This window comes from Carcharhinus amblyrhynchos, chromosome 8 (genome assembly GCF_965287045.1).
Source record: "Carcharhinus amblyrhynchos chromosome 8, sCarAmb.v2.hapA, whole genome shotgun sequence".
NCBI lineage: Eukaryota > Metazoa > Chordata > Chondrichthyes > Carcharhiniformes > Carcharhinidae > Carcharhinus > Carcharhinus amblyrhynchos.
In genome coordinates this window covers 58,555,542-58,582,688 of record NC_137331.1, presented here as the reverse complement: position 1 = coordinate 58,582,688, position 27,147 = coordinate 58,555,542, and the positions used below count along the sequence as shown (strand labels likewise).

Sequence of the window (27,147 nt, the reverse complement as noted above, 5' to 3'; positions counted from 1 at the left end):
TGTGTTGGAACTTTTGAATAGCATCAAGATAGATAAGTCGCCAGGATCGGATGGGATGTACCCCAGGTTACTGTGGGAGGCGAGGGAAGAGATTGCAGAGCCTCTGGTGATGATCTTTGCGTCGTCAATGGAGACGGGAGAGGATCTGGAGGATTGCGGATGTGGTTCCTATATTCAAGGAAGGGAACTGGGATATCATAATCCTATCTCCTTCACAATAGCATTGGAAAGAGATAGGACCAGGCAGGCTCGGAAAGTGTTTATCTGGAGTAAGGGGAAATATGAAGCCATCAGGCAGGAAAGTAGACAAGTAAATTGGAAGGAGGTAATTAGGAAATTACTGACCGGTGAGTCTAACCTTAGTGGTTGGTAAGTTGATGGAGAGGATCCTGAGGGACAGGATTTATGAACATTTAGAGAAGTTTAGTATGATCAAAAGTAGTCAGCACAGCTTTGTCAAGGGCAGGTCATGCCTTACGAGCCTGGTTCAGTTCTTTGAAAATGTGACTAAACACATTGACGAAGGAAGAGCGGAGGATGTGGTTTATATGGACTTCAGCAAGGCGTTTGCTAAGGTCCCCCATGCAAGACTTCTTGAGAAAGTGAGAGGGTATGGGATCCAAGAAGCTGTTGCCTTGTGGATCCAGAACTGGCTTGCTTGCAGAAGGCAGAGAGTGGTTGTGGATGGGTCTTTTTCTGCATGGAGGTCGGTCACCAGTGGAGTGCCCCAGGGATCTGTTCTGGGACCCTTGCTGTTTGTAATTTTCATAAATGACCTGGATGAGTAAGTGGAGGGATGGGTTGGTAAGTTTGCTGATGATACAAAGGTTGGTGGTGTTGTGGACAGTCGGGAGGGATGTCAGAAGTTGCAGCGAGACATACATAGGATGCAAGACTAGGCGGAGAAGAGGCAGATGGACTTCAACCCAGATGAATGTGTAGTGGTCCATTTTGACAGGTTCAATGGGATGAAGGAGTATAATATCAAGGGTAAGACTCTTAGCAGTGTTGAGGAGCAGAAGGACCTTGGAGTCTAGGTCCATAGGATTCTTGTCGGCCTCGCAGATGGAGGATGGGGTCAAGAAGGTGCGTGGTGTACTAGCCTTCATTAATCGGGGGTTTGAGTTTAGGAGTCGGGAGATAATGCTGCAGCTTTATAAGACCCTAGTCAGACCCCACGGAGTACTGTGCGCAGTTCTGGTCGCCTCATTACAAGAAAGATGTGGAAGCTATTGAAAGGGTGCAAAGGAGATTTACAAGGATGTTGCCTGGATTGGGTGGCATGCCTTATGAGAATAGGTTGAGGGAGCTAGGTCTTTTCTCCCTGGAGAGACGAAGGATGCGAGGTGACCTGATAGAGGTTTATAAGATGTTGAAAGGTATAGATCGGGTGGATTCTCAGAGGCTATTTCCCAGGGCTGAAATGGTTGCTACAAGACGACACAGGTTTAAGGTGCTGGGGAGTAGGTACAGAGGAGATGTCAGGGGTAAGTTTTTCACTCAGAGGGTGGTGGGTGAGTGAAATCGGCTGCTGTTGTTGGTGGTGGAGGTGAACTCGTTGGGGTCTCTTAAGAGACTTCTGGATGAGTACATGGGATTTAATGGGAGTAAGGGTTATAGATAGGTCTAGTAGGTAGCATAAGAACATAAGAAATAGGAGCAGGAGTAGGCCATCTAGCCCCTCCAGCCTGCCCCGCCATTCAATAAGATCATGGCTGATCTGTCGTGTCTCAGTTCCACATTCCCGCCCTCTCCCCATAACCCTTAATCCCCTTGCCCATCAAAAATTTATCAACCCGCGTCTTAAATATATTTAGCGAGGCAGCCTCCACCACTTCAACCGGCAGAGAATTCCAGAGATTCACCACCCTTTGAGTGAAGAAGTTCCTCCTCAACTCTGTTCTAAACCGCCCCCCCTTTATCTTGAGGCTGTGCCCTCTAGTCCTACTGTCCTTTCTGAGCGGGAAAAGCCTCTCCACCTCCATCCTATCCATCCCATTCATCATCTTATATGTCTCAATGAGATCCCCCCTCATTCTTTTATACTCTAACGAGTACAAGCCTAGTTTATTCAGCCTCTCCTCATAGTTCAACCCCCTCAACTCCAGAATCAGCCTAGTGAACCTCCTCTGCACTCTCTCCAAGGCCAAAATATCCTTGTGTAAGTGCGGCGACCAAAACTGCACACACTACTCCAGCTGCGGCCTCACCAGTGCTCTGTACAGTTGCAGCAAGACCTCCCTAATTTTATATGCAATCCCCCTCGCTCTGACAGCCAGCATCCCATTTGCCTTCCTGACCACCTGGTGCACCTGCAGGCTGGGTTTTTGCGACTCATGCACAAGGACCCCGAGGTCCCTCTGCACTGTCGCATGCTGCAGTTTTTCGCCACGTAAGTAACAGTCCTTCCTACCTTTATCCCTACCAAAGTGGACAACTTCGCACATGCCAACATTAAATTCCATTTGCCAGTTCCGGGCCCATTCGCCCAGCCTATCTAAATCCATCTGCACACTCTCCACACCCTCTGCACAATTTGCCGTTCCACCAATCTTGGTGTCATCAGCAAATTTCGACACCATACACTCGGTTCCCTCCTCCAGATCATCTATATAAATGGTAAATAGCTGAGGCCCCAGCACCGACCCCTGGGGCACTCCACTAGTCACCAACCGCCAATCCGAATAGCACCCACTGACCCCCACTCTCTGCCTCCTATTTGACAGCCAATCCCCTACCCACGCTAACACCATACCCCCAACTCCATGTCCCCTGACCTTCTGTAATAACCTCTTGTGAGGCACTTTATCAAACGTCTTCTGAAAATCAAGAAACACCACATCCACCGGCTCTCCTCTATCCACCGCCCTAGACACATCCTCATAGAACTCCAATAAATTTGTCAGACACGGCTTCCCCTTAACGAAACCGTGCTGCGTCTGCTCTATCAAACAATTCTCCTCAAGATGCCTCGCTACTTTCTCCTTGATCACGGATTCTAACATTTTACCTACAACATTCGTTAAACTAACCGGCCTATAATTCCCTGCCTTTTGCCTGCCACCCTTCTTAAACAATGGCGTAACATTAGCCATTTTCCAATCTTCCGGCACTTCCCCGGAATCCAGCGACGTTTGGAAAATAATCACCAAGGCATCCACTATCACCTCCGCTATTTCTTTCAGAACCCTTGGATGCATTCCATCCGGTCCTGGGGACTTGTCCACAATCAGTCCCTCCAGTCTGTTGAGCACTGCCTCTCTAGTAACAATAATGTCATTCAGGCCCTCCACTCCTACCATCTTTCCATCGCTAACACCCGGCAAACTATTCACGCCCTCCTCCAGGAAGACCGAAACAAAAAAGTTATTCAAGGCCTCAGCCATTTCCCCATCCCCTACCACTAAGTCCCCCCTCTCATCCTCTAAGGGTCCAACGTTCACCCTAGTCAGCCTCTTCCTTTTTATATATTTATAAAAACTCTTGCTATCCTTTTTTATATTAAGCGTTAGCCCAGCTTCATAGTTTATCCTACCCTTCTTTATCAACTTCTTCGTCATTCTTTGTTGACATTTAAACCTCTCCCAATCCTCTTCTTGCCCACTACTCTTAGCTACTCTAACCGCATCCGCTTTTAATTTAACACTTTCCTTCACCTACTTCGTTATCCACGGCTGATTATCTCTCCTCCTACGATCCTTTTTAACCATCGAAATAAATTTCTGCTGAGCACCAAGAAAGACGTCCTTAAGAACATAAGAACATAAGAAATAGGAGCAGGAGTAGGCCATCTAGCCCTTCGAGCCTGCCCCGCCATTCAATAAGATCATGGCTGATCTGTCGTGGCTCAGTTCCACTTTCCCGCCTTCTCCCCATAACCCTTAATCCCCTCTCTTATCAAGAACCCATCAACCCGCTTCTTAAAAATATTTAGCAAGGCAGCCTCCACCATTTCAACGGGCAGAGAATTCCAGAGATTCGCCACCCTTTGAGTGAAGAAGTTCCTCCTCAACTCCGTTCTAAACCGCCTCCCCTTTATCTTGAGGCTGTGCCCTCTAGTCCTACTGTCTTTTTTGAGCGGGAAGAGTCTCTCCACCTCTATCCTATCCATCCCATTCATCATCTTATACGTCTCAATGAGATCTCCCCTCATTCTTCTAAACTCTAACGAGTACAAGCCTAGTTTATTCAGCCTCTCCTCATAGCTCAACCCCCTCAACTCCGGTATCAGCCTAGTAAACCTCCTCTGCACTCCCTCCAAGGCCAAAATATCCTTGCGCAGGTGCGGCGCCCAAAACTGCACACAGTACTCCAGCTGCGGCCTCACCAATGCCCTATACAGCTGCAGCAAGACATCCCTACTTTTATATTCAATCCCCCTCGCTATGAAGGCCAGCATCCCATTCGCCTTCCTGACCACCTGCTGCACCTGCAAGCTGGGTTTTTGCGACTCATGCACAAGGACCCCGAGGTCCCTCTGCACCGTCGCCTGCTGCAGATTTTCGCCACGTAAGTAATAGTCCTTCCTACCATTCTTCCTACCAAAGTGGACCACCTCACACTTGCCAACATTAAATTCCATTTGCCATTTCCTGGCCCATTCGCCCAGCCTATCTAGATCCTTCTGCAGACTCTCCACACCCTCCGCACAATTTGCCTTTCCCTCAATCTTGGTGTCATCAGCAAATTTCGACACCCTACACTCGGTTCCCTCCTCCAGAAGATCCTCCACTGTTCCTCAGCAGACCTACCTTCCAACACACTCCCCTAATCAACATTCGCCAATTCCTCTCTCATCCTACCATACTCCCCTCTATTCAAAGGACACATGTCCGGGAACCCACTTTCTCCTCCTCCATCAGCATCAGAAACTCCACCATACAATGATCACTCTTCCCAAGAGGATCCTTCACCACAAGGTCCCTAATTCTACCCGCCTCATTACATAACACCAGATCCAAGATAGCTCGCTCCCTCGTCGGCTCCAACACACACTGTTCAAGGAAACTATCCCGGCAGCATTCCAAGAACTCTTCCTCAAGCCCACCACGTCCAACATGGGTCAACCAATCAATATGTAGATTGAAATCCCCCATAATTATGATCAGCGCAACTTGTGGGCCGGAGAGCCTGTTTGTGCTGTAGTTTTCTATATTCTATGAAATGAATGTCAAGGGAAAGGGAAGACAAGACCAGACAACCATATTAAGTTGAAGGATGGCAGGAAGCAGAGCTCAGCAGGAAGTGATTTTCCAAAATACCAGCTCAAGAGATATTGGCTAATTAAAAGACACCAGAACTGTCAGGGGCAAGGTGCTAAAAGAAAGAGTAACAGTATGAGTGGTACTGCAGGACAAGCAGCACTGCAGGTGTTGGAGTAAACCCAAAATTAAAAAAATACAAGATGGTTACCTGGCACAAAATGGACTCTATAAAAGGACATTAAGATGTGCTGACTTAGGCACAGACTTGCACAACGAGTTAAATCCTGTTAGTGTCTAACTACTACCGGAAATAAATCAGACCATGAGGCCCAGACGATCACCTTAGCTTGAGATAAGGCAGAACTAAAACAATGAGTTTTGTTAACAAGGTTAGTCATTGAAAGAAGGGCATAAATGTATAACGGTGTGGTAACTGCTAATGTCCATATTTGCCCACTATTTGAAAATGTATAAAAGCTCAGCTGCCATTTTAAAGTTGAGAAGGTAACTGCGAGCACTGCAGAGAGCCCAGCGCTTCTCCCAAAGCTTTGTCCGATAAACTGTACGTTGAATCTTTAAATCTGACTCCGAGTGGTGATTTTCCCAGAACAAATTGGTGTAGTCGGGCAGGATCTCACTGCTGGTGAACTGATCAGTTGGCCTCAATTGGCAAACTGGAGTAGAGATTATTGAACTGTGGGAGTCAGACTGAGCCAACAATGCAGTTAAAAACGGGTGAAAATTAGGGGAATTTATGGGATTATCGGATAGAAATAGGAATTGACTGCTTGTGCTATTGACTAAGGACAGGGAAATGCCTGTCTCAAACACGCAGCCTTAGACTGGTTGTTAAGGGGAGGAAATAGCCCATGCGAAGGTCAGGACCCTGAAGTGGATGGAGAGGGACCGAGGAACTTAGGATCGTGAAGCACAAGTGATAAAGGTCACTTAACATCAAACTCTGTCGTGGCGAACAAATGCAAAGTTTGCCACCTGCTTGCATAAAAGTTTGTGTAGTTTGTGTACTTGTCTGTAAAGCAGTGCGGTAAGGAACTGATCACCCCGACCTAGAGCTGGATTCCAGTGGAGGAAACATGTTGCCGAGGAAGTAATTGTGGCCGTGAGTCTAAATGGAAACGCCAATGGTGGAGAAAACACGTTGCTGAGGAGGTAATCGTGGCCAGGGCATAGAAGTCTGCAAAATGGCAGATAAAGAAACTAAGTGGGGACCTGCGGTTTCCCTTATTGATAAATATATAACAGACAGACACTCTGATTAAGAAGATGTAAAGGGATGGCTGGGATGTTTCTCAGACCTTAGAACAATAGAGAAAGTGGATAGATGGGGAAAAGAGAGACAAAACAAAAAAGACAAGGGTACTATTAGTACATCAATTAGCTGGACTAATTGAACAAGTAGTTGCCTCCACTAAAAAGTGGAATGAAGATAAAGACAGAATTAAAAAATTAGAATCCAGAGTAAGGGAATTGGAGAAGAGGAATCGAATATTAGAGGAGAATCAATGGGGAGGGGAACTGTTCCTCTGCCCCCTTATGAGTCCACATAACAAGGACCAATCGCCCCTCCAGAGGAAGGGGAAGCGCTAGAACACAACTTGGCACCAGTAACCCGAGGGGCAACGGACACGCAGCTGACAGCAAATTACAAACCATTCACTCTGGGCGAAAGACAACAGGTAATGGTCTCCCTGGGTAAACTACAACCTAGAAGCGCAAATACAAAATTTTGAGAAGAATTAGGTATGGTTTGGGTCGGATACCAACTGCGCTTAAGGAATGTACACCAACTGGGTAGGGCTCCATGTCTAGCGGATAAATGGAGGAAGGTAGCTGGAGGGCCCACCATTCGCCCAGCACAAGACTACAGTGGAGAACGTTGGACACACGCAGTAGCCCTAATGGCAGAAATAGATGCCCAGCAGGTACTCTTCACCCTGTTTAAAACAGAAGTCCAGAGAGTTTTAGGAAATGCCCCCACCAACTGGAATAAAATCACAACGACCAAGCAACAAAAGGGGGAAGGGGCCTCTGTATATGGGGAACTTTTGTTTCAAGTATACCAGGAATGATCAGGGCAAGGAAACCTAGGCAGTGGGGATTGAGCCTTTATTCAACCTTTAAAGGATGGGCTCTCCAGCGCCCACCAAACCATCTTAAAAATCGGAGTGATCATGTCCCAGGATGATGATGAACTGGTGGAATGGCTAGCGGCGTACACAGAAGGAGGGTGGGAGGGAATCTCAGATGAAGGTAAAACAGGAAAGAGTAGCCGTCTATGGTAGTGGGAGTGGAACTAAGCCCAAACTGACTCGTCACAATTGTGGCCGACAAGGGCATTTTACAAAGGAGTGCTGGGTCCCAAAGAAAGGAAATAAATTTGGAAACAATGGGAGACATTGTAATTATTGTAATAAAAATGGACACATGGTAGCAATGTGTTAGGACAAACATGGGAGACCCCTACCCCGATCCATGTCCACAGCAGAATTGGAGGAACTAAGGAACCTCCGAGACCAGCAAGACTGACGGCCTGCAGACCCCATTCATAAGTGTGAGGAGGAAGGAAGGATCTGTGTGTCTGCATTAGTAGGGGACAGGCAATGTGAGTTGCTGGTGGACACAGGTTCATCCATATCTGTCACCAACCTTCCCTTACCCACTACAAGTATGATGATTTATCTAACAGAGATAGGAGGGAACAAAACACCTGCCTACCTGAGTGAGACCATGTTAGTAGACATAAATAATTTGTATATCTCTATGAGATTCTATGTATGTAAAAATAAGGATGGTACAATAATGGGAAATGATTTAATGAAGGAGTATGAAATTTTGATTGATTGTAGGAAGGGAGAGCTAATCTGGACAAAACGGGATGCCGGAAAACTGAAATAGGAAAACTCACGAGTCACCTCAAAATTACCAAGGTGGCTACAGCCACCACCAGAGATTGGCGACTAGAAACAAACGGGTTTGGAGCCATCTGTGCCTCCGTCCCCAGAGTACAGACCAAAACGAAATTAGACTCTGGCCTAACCAAAACCGACCCGGAGCATAACCCCCACCGACAGTATCCGATAAAACTGGAAGCAAAGGCAGCTGCAGTAGAAATTGTTAAAGGGTTAGTGGAGAAAGGATTCCTGAGGGAAACTACGAGTACCACTAATTCCCCTACACGGCCAGTGAGCAAACCTGACGGAAGTTACAGGCTCAAAACAGACTACACCGACATCAATAAAGTCACGTCCAAATTGCACCCCATCGTAGCAAGCCCCTTGACAATCCTGAATGGACTGTCACGAGGGCATAAAATCTTTAGCATATTAGATATAGCCAATGGATTCTGGTCGCTACTCTTGGATTCTGAATACTAAGACAAATTTGCATTTACGGTGGGAGACAAACAGTACACTTGGACTCGCCTACCGCAGTGATTCCACAATAGCCCTGCTATCTTCCATTGAGTATTGAGTGACGTCCTAAAAGGGTAGGATTACCAGAGGGTAACACGATTCTACAATACGTGGATGATATATTAATGGCCTCAGAATCTAAGTTGGGACATCAGGGAGCACTATATCTAGTGTTGAATGAATTGAAAACCGCAGGGTTAAAGGTGAGCCCCAAAAAGGCACAAATCGGAAAAGCACAAGTCCTGTACCTAGGACACTTAATATTACAAGGGCTTAAAGAGATGCCAACAGACCGAAAGAAAATGGTACAACAAATACCGCGGCCAGTCATTGCAAGAGTAGTCAGGAAGGTGCTGGGATTGTTTAATTATAGCCAAACTTTTATCCTGGAATTCGCAAAATTGGCAGAGCCTGTACAGAGGCTAGTTAAAGGGGGAAAGCCAGCTTTAAACTCCATAGAATGGGGACCTGAGCAAAAAGAGCCCATAATAAGTTAAAGGCAGAACTGATATCAGCCCGTGGACTGGGACTAACAGATTCCAATAAAGATTTCCACATACACTGTAACAATGAAGGTGGGTTCTACTCTGCAGTAGTAACACAAGATCATGGTGATAAATGTAGACCCTTAAGTTACTATTCAACAGCAGTAGTAACTGGACTGCCAAGGTGCATAGCTGCCTTAGATTGCACTGCCTGGGCTGTAAAGGTTAGCGAACTGATAGTAGTGACAGGAAATATAATCCTCCACACCAAACACACGTTGGAGGAAATGCTAAATACAAGAAAGTTAAGGTCCGTCTCGAATATGAGAAGCGCTAAATGGAAAGCCGCCCTCCTACTTCCCAGCAAATCAGTTATAATAGTAAGGGACACAGGAGATAACCTAGCAGAAGGAATTTTGGATACAGGAGAACCACATAATTGTGGAGACGTAGATACGGATATCGAAGAAGGTAAAGGATCTCTTTAGCAACAGCTGAAGAGATCCTTTTTATAGATGGCTCACGTAAGTACATGGAAGGATCACCCCGGACAGAGTGGGCAGTAGTAAATGACAGATTGGAAATGGTAAAGTCAGAAAGAATTGACGGAGGTCTATCCATGCAGGTGGTGGAACTGGTGGCACTCACAAAGGCACTAGAATTGTCCGAAGGAAAGATGGTAAATATATATACCGATAACAGGTACGCATTCGGGGTAACCACGGAAGGAACCCCTATTAAACACCAACAAAAGATCGAGGCATTACTAAAGGCCAGCAAAAAACCCAGAGAAGTGGCAGTAATAAAAATCAAAGCACATCAGAAAGAACTAGAAAGGGGTAACCTCGATTGGTTAAATTACAAAGGGAATCAAGCCACTGGTAGAGCAGTGCAAAGATGCCTGAACGTGACCGCGGGGAGGCAACTCATTTGTGGTCAATGTAATGGGACTCAAGTCAGCTCAGCCACATGGACATACCTGTTTGATACATACCAGCTGGTAGGATTGGACAGAAAGTCAAGTGAACCAAGCAGTTGGCGTATATACAGTTCATACAAACGAATAACCAGGATATTAAATGTTACTGAGCCAAGAAGGGATTTGAGTTCCTCCTCGACGGCACCTTCACGATGGCAACACCAACACTCCTGATCCTTTTTGCAGTAGGAACAATAGGACCACTCACTGTTCAATGCCCTCAAAAAGGACATATCCAAAGAAAGATAGTGACCCAGGCCATCAGCAAGGAACACTGTGCCCACTGGGATGTCCTGGTCACACTGGGATCATCACTCGTCTATGGGTGTATTGGCGCCCTGTCTCTGGGGGAAGCAGCAGGAGTAATTACTGCAAAAAAAAACATCTTATTTGTGGATTAACCATCCTAGGAAACAGCACGGCAAAGGCACTGGAGGCCGTCAACCAAGAATTGGCTGAATTAAGATTGTACGCTTAGCAGACCCGCTATCAGTTTATCAGTAGATTATCAGTTGGCCCAACAGCGGGCGGTATGCACAATAACAGGAGACAAATGTATAATGCATGTTACAGATGAATCCTACAACATCACCCATGTCATTAATGACATAAGAAAGCAACTCGATGTCTTTAGACAAGGCCCCAAGAAGGGGAATAGCTGGCTTGAATGGTTATTGGGGGGATCCTGGGTTCTTATTTAATGCATGGACTGATTATTCTCATTGCAATAATGATTCTCTGTTGCCTGATTGTCGGATATCTTAACATCTGCTGTAAAGACATGATGACTCGGATTGTGCCAGGGGCCAGTGTGGTCACCGAAGGAGAACGTCTGATGGGAACACCTGAAGCCACCGAGGAAGACGACGACAATGAAGGAAAGGGCGAGAAGGTGGTAGTCTATGTATGAATGCGTGAGCTGTTGGTTACAGGTTAGGCATATCAACTGTTTAAAAGAAGCTCAGCTGCCATTTTAAAGTTGAGAAGGTGACTGCGAGCACTGTGGAGAGCCCAGCGCTTCTCTCAAAGCTTTGTCCGATAAACCGCATGTTGAATCTTTAAATCTGACTCTGAATGATGATTTTCCCATAACACAGGATCCGGTTTTGAGATGGGACAGCACAAATCAGGGAATAAAAGAGGCACGTGGTCGGGTGCAATGCAGCAAATGCATACTGGATGATCCAAAAACGATTGGACAGCAAGGTGGAATATGTCAACTGGTATTATTGCTCAATGACATTGCTTGCAAATGTACAAAATGGTCTCTATTTTTATGTAAAGAATTTTTAAAAAAATGTAGTGCATTTTAATGTCTATGCTAATGGCTCTGTAGATATAAACGTAACAGGCACTGGTAGGCTCAATAAGTTTGACATTAAAAGCAAGAATGGACAGCTTGTGGGGAGAAGGAGCAAAACAGCTGAAGTTGAAAAAAAGCTGAAGTATACAACATATTAAAAAAGTTACAGTTGTGAGGTTTATAAGATTTAATTTATAGGACTTTATTTTGTGGTTTATATAATTATCATATTTTGGGACTGTAATTTTAAACTTAGGGTAAATGAAGGAAGTAATGTGACTTGTGCTGCATTCTGCCTCAGTGATTTGATTGTTAGAGGTAAAAGAATGGCTCAGATTCTTTTACTGAGAAGGTGGTGCAAAATATTTATACTTGCGGACAATGAGCGAAGTCTCCGAGTTTACAACAAGCAGACTTTGATCTCCCAAGTTCCAGAAAGATGTTACAGGTATTGAGTTGTAAACCATCGATTGCAACTATTCATTTGCTTCTGAGATGAAAGGGAATTGGAATCAAGGATCAACTAATTAGCAATTTTACCTCGATGCAAACCTCGTGTCATGAGGAACAGGGCTGAGGGATTTTTAGCATTAGATTACAAACTTCCCTACAAGCAGGTAGATGGCAAGTTGCCACTTTGTCTTGTGAGATCTGCAGCCATCTTAGGGGTTGTAACAAAAAATAGAAGCAGCCAGGTGTGTACTTCAAGCCAAGAATACGCTGATTCCTTTTTCCAGGATGCAAGCCAGAGCTCGTGCTCAGACTGAAGGCATGACAAAAAAGTCAAGAGGCTTAGAAACAAAAACAAATGGAATACATTTAAAGTGAATTTTAAAATATCCAGATATTTGCTTAAAATAGCATTTTTACCAAATAATCTCAACATAAAATATCAGCTAACGTGAAACAGTAGGCAGGGTTAACCTGTGACAGGCAAAGTACAACACCTTTAACGTTAGAGGCTCCTGTCACAACACCACCTATAAATGCAACAAGTACCAGTTTATGACCGAACGTGTCTATGTACAAACATTAATATATGATAAAACACAAACATGCCCAATATGTAATTTACAAAACAGTAATGAGTTCATGTTACTATTTAAGCTAATAAATCATAAAAACTAAATAATTATGTGGACATCCTAAAGTACTTCATTTAGACAATAAGCACTTAAAATGAAGTCATGATGCATTAATTACTTTCAGAAAATTACCTTATTAAAATGATCTCCAATGACCTCCCATATTCTGGACCACTGTAGCCTGATACGTCCCATGTTGTAATAGGATATCTCAACTATCTTCTGAAGGCTGAACATTCGTGGGTGTGTTGGTGAGGCTAACTCATCCATAGATACAGCACAAAGCCAGCGCACAAAATCAACTGCAAATGAAAAATAAATACAACTTTTTATCTAATGTGCCAATACAATAAGCTGACAAGTTAATATTAAAAATGTTGTAATGTTAAAACATACCAATGGCATTTCCATCCAGTCTTGTAGATCCTGTGAAAATTCTGGAATGCAAAAGAAGTTTTCCATTTTGAACATTATACATGAAATCATGCACACATGACTCTCAGAATCACGTGTACCTTCAGCAAGTAGATCGAACTGGCACATTTGCAGAAACAACAAGAACTTTATTACGGTGGTAATTGAAATTTCCAATATCCCAATATAAACCAAAATAATAAGCATATAGGGAATAAAGGGAGAGGAATTCCTGAAATTCATACAAGAGAACTGTTTTGATCAATAGGTTTCCAGTCTTACAAGAGGAAAGCAATGCTGGATCTCAGTCTGGGAAGCAAAGTGGGACAAGTGAAGCATTTTTCATTGGGCAACATTTCATAAATAGTGATAACAATATCATTAAATTTAGAATAATGAAAAATTACAATGCAAAGTCAAATGTGAATAAACTCTCCTGGAGGACGAATAATTTTAGTGAGTAAAGAAGGAATCTGGACAGGAAACAAAGATTGCCAAGTAATTGGGTAAATAGGAAGAGTTCAAAGTAGAGATAATTCAAGTACAGATGAGACATATTCCCACTGGGGGGAGGGGTGGTGGGGGGGAAGAGAAAGGGCATCCAAAGCTGGAGTTCTCCGGATAACTGAAGATATAAAGAGCAAAATTACACATAAAAAGGAGGCACATGATAAGTATTTCATTCACAATTAAGTAGTGAACTAACATGAGCACAAAATGTACAGGTTAAACAGATAAAGTATACGAAGGACAAAGCAAGTGCATGAGAATAAATTAAGAATGTAAAAGGGAATACAAAAATCTTTTACAAACAAATAAATAGTAAAAAGGTAGTCAAAGAAAAGATGAGATAGATCTGAGACCAGAAATGACACATTTTTGTAGAGGTAGTGTGTTTGACTGAAGTAGTAATTTAGTATTTTGCATTTGTCTTCAGTGAGAAAAAAGATGCTGCCAACATTGCATTAAAGAAGGAGCCAATAGGGAAATTGGAAACATAGAAGAGATACTGAAAAGGTTGGTAATGCTCAAAATAGAAAACTCACTGGCTCTGATTGAGATGCAAAATGCACTGTAGGTGGCTGCTGAAGAAATTAAGAGTGAAAATTATGGAGACTATGTTCTCAATTTTTCAATCTTCTTTACATACGGCAGTAATGACACAAGGTTGAAAATGTTACTCCATTGTTCAAAAAAAGGGCAAGAAGGATGACATAATGACATCTGACTGTCATTTGTGAGAAAATCATTTGACATATTGAGACAAAACTGACTTGGAAAAATAACAACTAATAAATGAAAGCCACTTTGTGTTCAAGGCAAATCACGTTTTTCACAGCTTTTTTGATTGAGATTCATTTCAATAGAAAGAATGAAGAGAGGTATAAAAATAATTTGGTACAATTTTAGATGGAGTTTAGGAACAGAGATGGCTGGGGATGTCTGTAAACAAACCTTTGAAACTGGCAGGACAAGTTAAGAAAGTTTTTAAAAGGCATCCGAGATCTTTGTTTAATAAACAGGTACTGAACGCAAAAGCAAGAAAATTACGCTAAATTTTTATAACGCATTGGTTCAATTCTAGTTGAAGTCTTGTGGCTGATGGTAGCTGGCAAACTTTAAGGAGGATGACAAGAACCTTAAATAGGGAAAAGAGCAGATTTACTAGAACGGTTGGTAAATTTTGGGCACAAAATTAAGGTCATTGGGAAAAGAATCAGAAGTAACCTGTGGAAATGTCTTTTTCAGTAGCAGTCTAATTACACTGCCTGAAAGACGAGTGGAATCAAATTCAATAACCTTTGGAAGGAAATTGGATGATGACTGGAAGTGGAAAAGATTTCAAGCACGTGGAAAGAGCGGAAGAATGGAACCCGAAACCAACATAACAGGATGGAGACGGTGAAAAACTAACAGCTTTTTCCAAACGAATGTCATTTCATTAACAGTGTCATGTAGTTCTATTTCTGTCTTTCCAAGTAAATAATGATTTACTTCTGCTTCATACTCAAAAAGCTACTTAATTTACCTCTTGGTTCTGCTCACGTTACAAGTTGTAAGAACCAAACTAAATAATACACATTAAGAATCCAACAAAATTGTAATTGAAGCATAATTTAATTTTTGTCAGCACATCTAGCAGATTTAAAATTTCTTCAGAGCAATTTAAAAATTATACAAAATTAAAAATGTAAATTTGCAGAGACTTATATTGCTGTTATCGAATACATCCAAAACAACAATGGCCTAAGTTCTAAAAACAATTCCCCAAATCTCTCTGCTTCTCTACATTACTCTCCTTCAAGACACTCTTAAAATCCACTTCAAGCTTTTGATCATTTGCCCTAGTATTTTCTTAACAGGTTAAACATCAAATTTTGATTGGCAACCTTTGCAGTGCCCTGGGACATTTTATTATGTTAAAGATGTGACAATAAATTTGTTATCTTTGCTATGGATGTTGTAATCTTGCATTGTTAAATCAAACATCAGATCGTAAATGTAAGAAAGTCAAAGTACAAGGTACCCAAAATAAACCAAATGAACTACAAAAAACGTGTAAATCTGAAATAAAATTGGTCTTACCTGTCAACTGCAACAACAACACTCTGAGAGCTTGTCTCACCAATGGATTCCTGAATACTAGCTATTTGCTTTCGGTCCACAGTCCCACTGACCAAAGTGCCTGAGTAGGAATAGAAAGATAGACCTTGGGTTAAATTTTTGAGTGATGCATTTGTAAAATAAAGCTCAATCTATACTTCCAAACAATTATAGGGAGAAGTAGCAAGAATTATAAATAGAGTCCGATTAAACAGATAATCACATCAAAATGAACAACAAATGGCCGCAATGGAAATAGGTTTGGTTGGTCTCAATTTGTGCCTCTCAGAACAAATCACTAGGGAATAAACTAGCCCAGATTCAAATGTTTTAATGCCAACAGGAAATAGTTAAATGTACAAAAAAAATGTAAATTCTTTAGTTGTAGAAACTATTTACAGAGTACCTTATTGGAAAATTTAAAGTGTCAGTTTGCCTTAGCTGGATAGGACTCCTACTTAATTTTAGTATGTCCTGAAGACATGAGAAAATGCGATGCAAATGCAAGCTTTTTTTTTCAGGACAACTTTATTAAACCATTCCTCCAATTTACTGCAGTTACTACAGTCTGATACAGTATAATGGTTCCTCAAAAATAAAACCCAGCTGGAAACTTATTTCAAGATTTATTCTTCTGGAGTCTCTTAAGCACTCTAACCTGGTCTCAAATTACTGTCTTGTTCCTCCTGCTGTTAATGGGAGAATTAGATCAAGACATGAATGATGAAGGCCAAGAAAAATATGAAGACAGCAAGAATAAGATTTTGTTGTTTGGGGATTAAATTCCAGAACAGGCTGCATAAAAAGCACCAGGAATATCAGGCAGTGAACATACAACAGACAGCCACTGAAAATGCAGGATTGCACGAAAGGTTAAGTTTCAATACGCTGAGTTTGATAAGGAAGGGACTTGCCATAACCAATATTCCCATCAAGCTGTATGGGTGCTCAATTGTACAGAAGCCTGCAAGCCTTGCTCCATGTTAAATACTCTGCATGAGGGCAAGCAAAAAAACTTAAAGGTATCATGCATTCAAAAATCTGTCTTTGCACAACAAGGAACACTGACATAACAGCAAGCCCAAAGAAAGCGGGATGTGGTTGCAGTATATTTATTACAAGCATATCCAAGTGATAAAGCAAACCGACTTACCCAGTCCTAGACTTAAAAACTCATCGGCTGGTTGATCTCGAGATCCAGAAACTGATCCTTCTCTACCTCGAACTGTCCCAGAAATGTAGCGTGCTTTTACTCCAGTGCCTATTAACTGGGCCAGTTCCAGCTGACTGATACATTTTAAGATCTATGAATATTTACAGGTTAAAAAAAATACAAGTTTACAAATTATTTCCAGTGACACTCAAAATTAAACAACGAAACAAAATGAGGTAATTTAAATGTTTTGAAACACTCTCCTAATTTGCTTTAAAGTCAGTCGAATTACACTTTGTAATCTAGCATAGTTAATGCACATTTATTAAATATAATTGATTCATAATATTTACATACAAGAGAAATAGAATTTCTACTGAGTAGTCATGATAAAAATATCTTTGCTGAAATAAATGGGGCGGCACAATGGCACAGTGGTTAGCATTCCTGCCTCACAGCGCCAGGGACCCATGTTCGATTCCTGGATTGGGTGACTGTGTGGAGTTTGCACGTTCTTCCCATGGGTTTCCTCTGGGTGCTCCGATTTCCTACGTCAGTCCAAGATATGCAGATTAGGTGCATTGGCCTATATTATCAAATAAATAGGTTGGACTAAAACCTGGTGTTGTCAGACTTTTTACCATGCTAAATTGCCCCTTAGTGTCCCTGGATGCATAGATTAGAGGGATTAGTGGGGTGAATGTGTGAGGATATGGGGATAGGTCCTGGGTAGGATTGTTGTCGGTGCAGACTCGATAGGCCTACTTCTGCACTATAGAGATTCTATGATTATTCTATGAAATATCGGACACTATTATCATACTTGAGGTTGCCATTGACTAGAAACTCGACTAGCCAAGTCACATTAATATTGTGGTTACAAAAGCAGGTCAGAAGCTAGGAGTCCTGTGGCGAGTAACTCATCTCCTGACTCCCCAAAGCCAGTCCACAATCTCCAGGCACAAATCAGGAGGGTGATGGAATATGCTCTATTTGCATGGATGACTGCAGTTCCAACAACACTCAAGAAGATCAACATCATCTTGAACAAAGCAGCCCACTTCACTGGCACCTTATCCATCACCTTCAGTTCACTCCCTTCACTATCAACGCAGAGTGGCAAAAGTGTGTACTGTCTACAAGATGCACTGACTTCTTAGGCAGTACTTTTCAAACCTATCACACTGGTTCAAAAGCTGGAACTCCCACCCGGACAGCATTGTGGGTGTACCTAAACCATATGGACTCACCATCATCTTGGAAACAAGAACTAGGGGGCACAGCCTCAAAATATGGGGGAGTCAATTTAGAACAGAGCTGAGGAGGAACTTCCTCTCCCAGAGGGTAGTGAATCTTTGGAACTCTCTGCCCGTTGAAGCAGTAGAGGCTACCTCGCTAAATGTGTTTAAGTCACAGATAGATTTTTCACCAATAAGGGAATTAAGGGTTATGGGAGGCAGGTGGGTAAGTGGAACTGAACCACTATCAGGTCAGCCATGATCTTAATGAATGGCGGAGCAGGCACGAGGGGCTAGATGGCCTACTCCTGCTCCTATTTCTTATGTTCTTATTTCTCAAGAGTAATAAGGGATGGGTAATAAATGCTGGTTTAGACGATGACACCACATCCCAGAAATGAATAAAAAATTTGAACATACATGATGAGAACCATAATTGAAAAATGTATAAACTGAGCTAAAACCAAAAGTAACAATGAACTTGCGGCAGATTAGTAATTGTCAAACAAATATCTAAGCCAGATATTAGAACAATCCTTATCTACTCAAATTGATCTTCATTACCCAGAATTTAAAAGATAATAGTGGTGCTTAGCTTTGAAATCTACGTGTTGGTCCAGGATACAGCACAAGTGCATTGTGCCACAAAATAACAAAAATATAGTCCATTGCAGACTTCCCCAACAGCAAGTTTGTATCCTCAAACTTCCTAATGTACAGGATAATCAACTCTCTGATAACAAGAGAAGATGGGAGACAAATCAACATAACCACTCTATTATCTCCAAGCAGTCAGGGAGTTACTGATTCTCTTTTGAATTTGGAGATTTGGATCGGGAGCAATTTGTTAGGTGTGTCCAATATGTGGATAGTCCAACGAGAGAGGGGGCCATACTGGACCTGGTATTAGGGAATGGGCCCAACCAGGTGATCAAAGTTTCAGTGGAGGAGCATTTGGGAATAGTGAGCATATTTCTGTAAGTTTTGGACACTTATGGATAAAGACAAGAGTGGTCTTTGGATGAAGGTACTAAATTGGGAGCAGGCCAACTATAACCAAATTGGGCAAGAATTGGAGAATGTGGATTGAGAGCAGCTGTTTGAGCATAAATCCACATCTGACACACAGGAGTCTTTTAAGGACCAGTTGATTAGAGTGTAGGATAAGCATGTCCTTATGAAAACGAAGGACAGGAATGGCAAGATTCGGGAACCTTAGATGACAGGGGAAATTGTCAGCTTAGTCAAGAAAGAAAAAGGCATCTGTAAGGCCCAGGCAATGAAAAGCAAAGTCTTTGAAGAATACAGAGAAAGTAGGAAAGAGTTCAAATGGGGAGTTAGGAGGGCTAAAAGATGCCATGAAATGTCGTTGGTCAACAGGGTTAAGGAAAATCCCAAAGCATTTTATACATATATTAGGAGCAAGAGGGTAACTAGGGAAAGAGTAGTCCCACTCAAGGATAAAGGAGAAAGGTAATGTGTGGAGCCAGAGGATGTAGGTGAGCTCCTTAATGAGTATTTTGCATCTGTTTTCACCAAAGGGAGGGAAGGGTCTATGAAGGAGGAAGTCTTGAGTGTCTTAAAATGCACAGGGTAGACAAATCCCTAAGGGACAGATAGAATCTATCCCAAGATACTGTGGGAGGCAAGGGATTAATTATCTGGGCCCTTAATAGATATCTTTGCATCTTCTTTGGCCATAGGCGAGGTGCCAGAGGACTGGAGAATGGCTAGTGTTGTTCCTTTCTTTAAGAAGAGAAACAGAGATAATTCAAGTGATTACGGACAAGTAGCCTAACATCAGTGCTGGGGAAGCTATTGGAAAAGAGTCTGACTGATGGGATTTATTCACATTTGGAAGTGAATGGAGTTAGTGATAGACAGCATGGTGTTAGGCATGGAAGGTCATGTCTCACCAACTTGATTAAATTTTCTTGAGGAGGTGTCAAGAATGATTGATGAGAGAAAGGCAGTGGATGTTGTCTACATACACTTCAGTAAGGCATTTGACAAGGATCCTTGCGGCAGGTTGGTACAAAAAGTCAAGTCTCATGCGATCTGGGGCGTGCTGGCTAGATGGATTCAGAACTGGCTTGGTCATAGAAGACGGTGTAGCGGTGGAAGGGTGCTTTCTCAGAATGAAGATCAGAAACTAATGGTGTTCCATGGGGATCCACAGTGTTGGGTCCTTTTTATTTGTAATATATATATATAAATGATCTGGAGGAAACCGCAGGGGGTCCGATTAGTAAGTCTGCAGATGACACAAAAAATGGTAGAGTTGCACATAGTGACGAGTATTGTCAAAGGATACAGCAGAATATAGAAAGATTGCAGACTTGGGCAGAGAAATGGTCAAGAAGTCATACAGCATGTTGCCTTCATTGCCTGGGACAGCGAGAATAAAATTTGGCAAGTTATGCTATAGCTGTATTAAAGTTTAGTTAGGCCACATTCAGAATACTCCATGCAGTCCTGGTTGCCACACAACCAGAAGAACATGGATGCTTGGAGAAGGGGCAAAGAAGGTTCACCAGGATGTTACCTGGTCTGGAGGGTTTTAGGTATGAGGAGAGGTTGGATAAACTCAGACTGTTTTCACTGGAAAGGTGGAGGTTGAGGGGTGACTGATAGATGTCTACAAAATTATGAGGAGCATAGATTGGGTGGATAGTCAGTGGTCTTTTCCCAGGGTGGAAGGGTTGACTACAAAACAGCACAGGTTTTAGGTGGGAGGTGGTAAGTTTAAGGGAGATATGCAGGGCAAGTTTTTCCCACATGGAGGGTTGTGGGTGCCTGGAATACACTACCATTGGAAGTGGTGGAAGCAAGCAGTTAGCAATGTTCAAGGTGTAATAAACACATGAATGTCAGGCAGAGGGATAGAAAGTATGTATCAGCACAGGCTGGGTGGGCCAAAGGGCCTGTTTCTGCGCTGTGTTGTTCTTTGTTCTCAGGGAGAGGACAGAACAGTGTGGTCTGGAGTTTTGGGGACAACACCTTATGATTTTTTTTCTTGTTTCCTGCCCTTTAGACATTTTAAAATGTAACAGGTTGGCCAGCTGCTGGCTGAGAAAACCAGTGGCAACAACTCTAGTCATGACAGAGTCCCAGCTACCATGATCAAGAAACGTTATTAATTGTAACAGATGCTAGGAAGAGTCATAAGAACATAAGAACATAAGAAATAGGAGCAGGAGTAGGCCATCTGGCCCTTCGAGCCTGCCCCGCCATTCAATAAGATCATGGCTGATCTGTCATGGCTCAGTTCCACTTTCCCGCCCTCTCCCCATAACCCTTAATCCCTTCTCTTATCAAAAACCCATCAACCCGCTTCTTAAAAATATTTAGCGAGGCAGCCTCCACCACTTCAACGGGCAGAGAATTCCAGAGATTCACCACCCTTTGAGTGAAGAAGTTCCTCCTCAACTCCGTTCTAAACCGCCTCCCCTTTATCTTGAGGCTGTGCCCCCTAGTCCTACTGTCTTTTTTGAGCGGGAAGAGTCTCTCCACCTCTATCCTATCCATCCCATTCATCATCTTATACGTCTCAATGAGATCTCCCCTCATTCTTCTAAACTCTAACGAGTACAAGCCTAGTTTATTCAGCCTCTCCTCATAGCTCAATCCCCTCAACTCCGGTATCAGCCTAGTAAACCTCCTCTGCACTCCCTCCAGGGCCAAAATATCCTTGCGCAGGTGCTTGATCATCACAATGGACATCATAGGCTTCTGGATGCAAGAAACCCTGCCCCTTCGTAGTAGGAAGGAGCGACTAAGTTTCAGAAGATGGATAACAATGTGATATTTTAATGTGACAGCATGCTCCCTTTCTTTCTTCATTCCAATTTTAACATTGGCCAGCTGGTTTTCTCAAGCCTCAGGAAACTCAGCAGCCAAAGAAAGGTCATAGAATCCCTGCAGTGCAGAAGGAGGCCATTTGGCCCATTGAGTCTGCACCGACCACAACCCCATCTGGGCCCTATTCCTGTAACCCCACATATTAACTCTGCTAATCCCCTGAAATTAAGGGTCAATTTAGCATGGCCAATCAGCCTAACCTGCACTGAGAGACAATTACTCGTGCATGGAACAGGCTAAGTAAAACACTGATAATGAGGAAATGAATGGAACTAAAGAGAGACAAATCCTCAGAAACTGATGACTCCCATCAGAAGGTATTAAAGGAAGCGTGGGCACATGTTGTTGATACTCTAACTATAATACTTTAGAGTTGCCTAGATTCAGGAGTTGTCTCCCTGGATTCGAAAATTGCTCACGTCATTCCACTTTTTAAAAGGGTGAAAGAGAATCTCCAGGGAATTACAGATCAGTTAGCCTAACGTCTGTGGTGAGAAATCATTGGAGTCTATAATCAAAGATAGGGTAACTGAACACCTCAAAAATTGTGTTAATCAGGGAGTGCCAGCAAGGATTCATAACAGGTAGGTCATGCCTGACAAACATCACTGAACTTTTTCAAGAGGTGACTAAGGTAGTGGACAGGGGAATGTCAATGGATGTTATTTATGTGGACTTCCAGAAGGCCTTTGATAAAAACCCATATAAGAGACTGTTAACTAAGACAGAAGCCCATTGAATTGAGAGAAAATTACTGATATGGCTGGAAAACTGGTTGAGTGCTAGCAGCAGAAAGTAGGAATAATGGGTAGGTACTCAAATTGATGGGATTTGACTGTTGGGGCCTCAATTGTTCACATTATTTATTAATGACTTGGATAGTGGCATAGCAAATCACATATTTAAATTTGCTGAAAATACAAAGTTTGGCAGCACTGTGGACTGCATACATGTTAGTTTAAAATTACAAAGGGATATTGATAGACTGAGTACATGCGCAAAACTGTGGCAGATGGATTTCAGTCCAAGTGGGAATAGGTCCCGCTCTCTGATTTCTGGAGTGAATCATGCTAGTGCACAGTGTGGGAGATTCATTTTGAAACTCCTGTTGAAAAAACCAGCGGGATTTACTCCACTTTTTACGCAAATTCGACACTGACAATTTTTTGGGGGAGAATCGCCCCCAAACTATTTCCACTGTTTGGAGATTCTAGAACTCGGGGGCATAATCTAAAAATTAGGGTCAGACTGTTCAGAAGAGATGTTAGGAAGCACTTCTACACACAGAGTGATAGAAGTTTGGAAATCTCTTCCACAAATGTCAGCGGATGCCAGATTGGTTCCTAACTTTATATCTGAGATAGATAAATGTTTGTTAAGCAAAGATATTAAGGAATATGGGTTAAAAGCAGGTATTTAGCATTAGGCCCCACAATTCAGCCATCATCTCAGTACATTGTGGAACAGGCTCGATGAGCTCAATTGTCTCCTCCTATCCCTGTGTTCTAAGTGCTTTTCTAGCACTGCCTGTGGAGTAAGAGGAGCAGAAAAGCTCTATATTAACCACTCCATGATCCACTGCACTCCATGGCATGTGCTATCCTTCCAGCATTGCAAAGCCCATGCCCTTTATGGGCATCCCCTGCTGTCTCCTCAGATCGCTCAAGGCATCCTCATCAATTTCCAACACTTTTCCATTGATCTTTTGAGGCCACACATCAGTGCTTGGCACTCTGGTTTTACCAGGACCTGAGGGAAGGGCAGACTTACAGATTTCCTTATTACAAAATTCAAAATTATTTTGCTTTTCTTCCACTGTTCCATTAATATTGTGGTATTAAGAACAATTTCTTGTCATAGATCGACTATTAAGTATTTTGCAATATGCAAATATAAAATAGGGTTTTGTTCAATTTATGAAATTTGTAAACTTTCTGGATTTGCTTATGTGTAAATGGTTGCTTGGATGGTTCCAAGGAAGGATGCAGGTTACTGACTGACAACAATCCGGTGTAACTGCCCAGCTCTATTATGTTAACAAGCATAGGATGAGATATGTGAAAAGTAATTTTAGAAATTACTGCACATCTAGCACAAATGGCAAAACCATGTTTGAAAGCAGTATCCTATCCAATCATAACTCTTAACAATAGAAAAATCAGTGATGACAAGCAAATCAATTAATACTGAAAAGCAATGAAACAATTATAGCTGTCTGAAATTAGAAAATACCAGGCAATTGACTTCCTTTCATAGAAAAATCAGCCAGAACATCACATTATTGCTTTGTTAATGCTCCAAAGACATTATACATTTTGTATAACACTTATTTAAAAAGTCAGAACAATTTAATAAATAAATATTGATGAAAAGCCAACAAGTTTAAAAATTCCATTTCAAAAGCACATAATCTCAATAGAATTAGACAAGCTTCTCCCAGTCAGAGAGGAAACATGGTAGTAAATATAAAGACATTTCATACCTCATGCCAGGAGGTCCCAAGATAGTTACCATCTGTATGAGCCACTGTGATGAGAGTTTTGATAGTATCAATGTTCTTCTGCTTCATTTCAGTGATGCCAGAACTGGCTGTTAATAAAGTAAATCGTGCAAGAGCCTGCACATACGCATCTCTTTCAAGCTGTTAATATAAAAAAAGGACATTTACAATGCAAAATAAAACATGAGAAATTTTAGTTTGAAGTATCAATGTTCATTTGCCAGCAGCATTCACATTCCATGAGTGAGTAAAAATGTAAAATACATATTAGAAGTCATGGTTCCCCAAAAATAAGATATTTTCTTTATTTTCTGGAAAGATGAGTTGTCAGATGAGCACATCTGTATAATGAATAATTGAGTTTCATAAAGCACAGATTTAACTATTGTGAATTCTGGTAGTGTCTTTCTCTGCCATCGAAAATCTTAATCACTTCATATTGAAAAAACTGCATTTAATAAGAATAAATTTTCATAGAAACTCTACAGTACTGAAAGAGGCCATTTGACCCACTGAGTCTGCACTGACCACAATCCCACCTAGGCTCCACCCCCACATCCCTACACATTTACCCACTAATCCCTCTAACCTACACTAAGGGCAATTTTTAGCATGGCCAATCAACCTTACCCACACATCTTTGGACTGTGGGAGGAAACCGGAGCACCTGGAGGAAAGCCACATAGACACGAGGAGAATGTGCAAACTCCACACAGACAAACAAGCCGGGAATCGAATCCAGATCTGGAGCTGTGAAGCAGCAGTGCTAACCACTGTGCTACCGTGCCACCCTTTCCAAACTGAACTTTCTTGAGTAGCCCAGCATCCCACTTCATAGAGTCATAGAAATGTACAGTACAGAAAGAGGCCATTCGGCCCAATTCGGCTAAATTTTAACCTATTATCAAACTACCTAGCAGCTCTAATTAATTATAGAATCATAGAAACCCTACAGTGCAGAAAGTGGCCATCTGGCCCACTGAGTCTGCACCGACCACAATCCCACCCAGGCCCTACCCCCATATCCCTACATTTACCCACTAATCCCTCTATGCATTTCAGGACACTAAGGGGCAATTTTAGCATGGCCAATCAACCTAACCTGCACATCTTTGGACTGTGGGAGGAAACCGGAACACCCGGACGAAACCCATACAGACACGAGGAGAATGTGCAAACTCTACGCAGACAGTGACCCAAGCCGGGAATCGAACCCAGATCCCTGGAGCTGTGAAGCAGCAGTACTAACCACTGTGCTACCGTGCCGAAGATTTTAGAATCTTCCAATCCAAAAACAAAACAAAAAATAGTTAATGTATGCAATTTATACATTTTGTTTTGTTTTACACAATTGTTTTCCTGGTAACAAGTTTTAGGGCAGTTTGAGGGCAGCTTTAAAAATTGAAGTGCTATCTTTAAAACAAAATATTCTGCTGGTGAGAAGAATTTGCAGTCTTGTACAAAGAGGTGACGGGGGAGGCACCATGACATGCTTGGAACAAACATACTTTAAACAGGTGACTTTTTATAAGGCTAAAAGCAAACATATATTATTGCTGAACATTTCATTGCCACCATGGCATAAAATGTTGTTTAGTTCAACTCAATACTAATTTCTGGTGATTTCGTAAGCATAACAAATGCCCTGATAAATAGTATCCATGTTATTAAATTTTCTCGGTAAGGAACTGATTGATTTATGAGGGTGCTGAATATTACCTGAATATTGAAGATACAAGCTGTCCGAATAGCACACCGTATGCCCTCTAGGCAAAGAAAGGCCACCTCTGTATCATCACAATCTTGTAAGCCAACACTGAAAGCTGCCAAAAATGGTGTCCAAGCCAACTATGAAACAGAAAATTTCCTCTTAAAAACTTTTCTGAAAAAATAAACAGCACAGTTCGCCAGCTGATATTCGTAATGCACCATTTCCAGTGCCAAGCTTTTCAGACATACAACTCTGAATGGCACTGCAATAAAGTAATTCCTTCTTTCTAGTCCTTATTTCACACCAATGTTAAAATGTATTTTTCCATATATATCAGCAATGAAAGGAAATAAAATCAGCACAAGCTAGAATAGCTCAGCTGTTCAGTCAGCAACAGGGAGAGAAAAATATAGTTAACTTTTCAAGTTGATGATTTTACTTAGAATTTAACAGTTTATAACAAAGAACTGTTAACTCTCAAGTATTATATGCTTTCATCTCAGATCTTCAGCATCAGCAGTGTGTTGATTTTGTTTTGAAAAATGTTACAAAAGATATTTTAAAGAGACCCCAGGAATAAAAGATAAAACAGGAAAAACAAAGGGATTGCAGAAAAGATTAAGAGGCAAAATCCAGCTTTTTAAAATGCTGAGAGAAATGGAGACACAGATGCAAGAAGGTTCTTATAATTTGGGGGGGGAGGGTGTGAGGGTAGGTGACCTTACGAGGTCTAAAGTTAAGGAGAGTGTACATGTAAGGGAAGAGGCCGAGGATGTCCCAATAATAGAGGGAGTAGGGGGCGTGAGTATAGTTGGTGGCGTTGCGGCAAATAGGGTCCAGGTGAAGGCTGGGATGAAAGCACTTTATCTGAATGCACGAAGCATTCGGAATAAAGTGGATGAGCTGATGGCGCAGATCGACACAAATGCATACGATCTGGTGGCCATTACAGAGACGTGGCTGCAGGGTGACAGGGACTGGGAGCTGAATGTACAGGGCTATCAAGTGTTTAGGAAGGATAGACAGGAGGGAAAAGTGGGGGGGCGTAGCTCTGCTGATTAAGGATAGCATCACGGTGGTAGCAAGGGATGATATTGGAGCCAAGGAGCAGAGGGTGGAATCGTTGTGGGTGGAGATTAGGAACAGCAAAGGGAGGAAGACGCTGGTGGGTGTCGT

General features: G+C 42.2%; 1 protein-coding gene across 5 annotated transcripts in view; it reads right to left on the bottom strand.

Moving 5' to 3' along the window:
• The window catches only part of arfgef1 (ADP-ribosylation factor guanine nucleotide-exchange factor 1 (brefeldin A-inhibited)), a 250,335-nt gene that overhangs the window by 53,929 nt on the left and 169,259 nt on the right, over window positions 1-27,147 (bottom strand). For all 5 annotated transcript variants that reach the window (XM_080194121.1, XM_080194120.1, XM_080194123.1 and 2 more), the window contains 6 exons: window positions 25,980-26,108; window positions 24,243-24,401; window positions 16,662-16,812; window positions 15,491-15,590; window positions 12,887-12,927; window positions 12,623-12,792 (listed from right to left, as the gene is read on the bottom strand). In XM_080194121.1, the coding sequence (XP_080050247.1) occupies window positions 12,623-12,792; window positions 12,887-12,927; window positions 15,491-15,590; window positions 16,662-16,812; window positions 24,243-24,401; window positions 25,980-26,108 (750 nt within the window). The remainder of the gene's footprint in view (window positions 1-12,622; window positions 12,793-12,886; window positions 12,928-15,490; window positions 15,591-16,661; window positions 16,813-24,242; window positions 24,402-25,979; window positions 26,109-27,147) is intronic.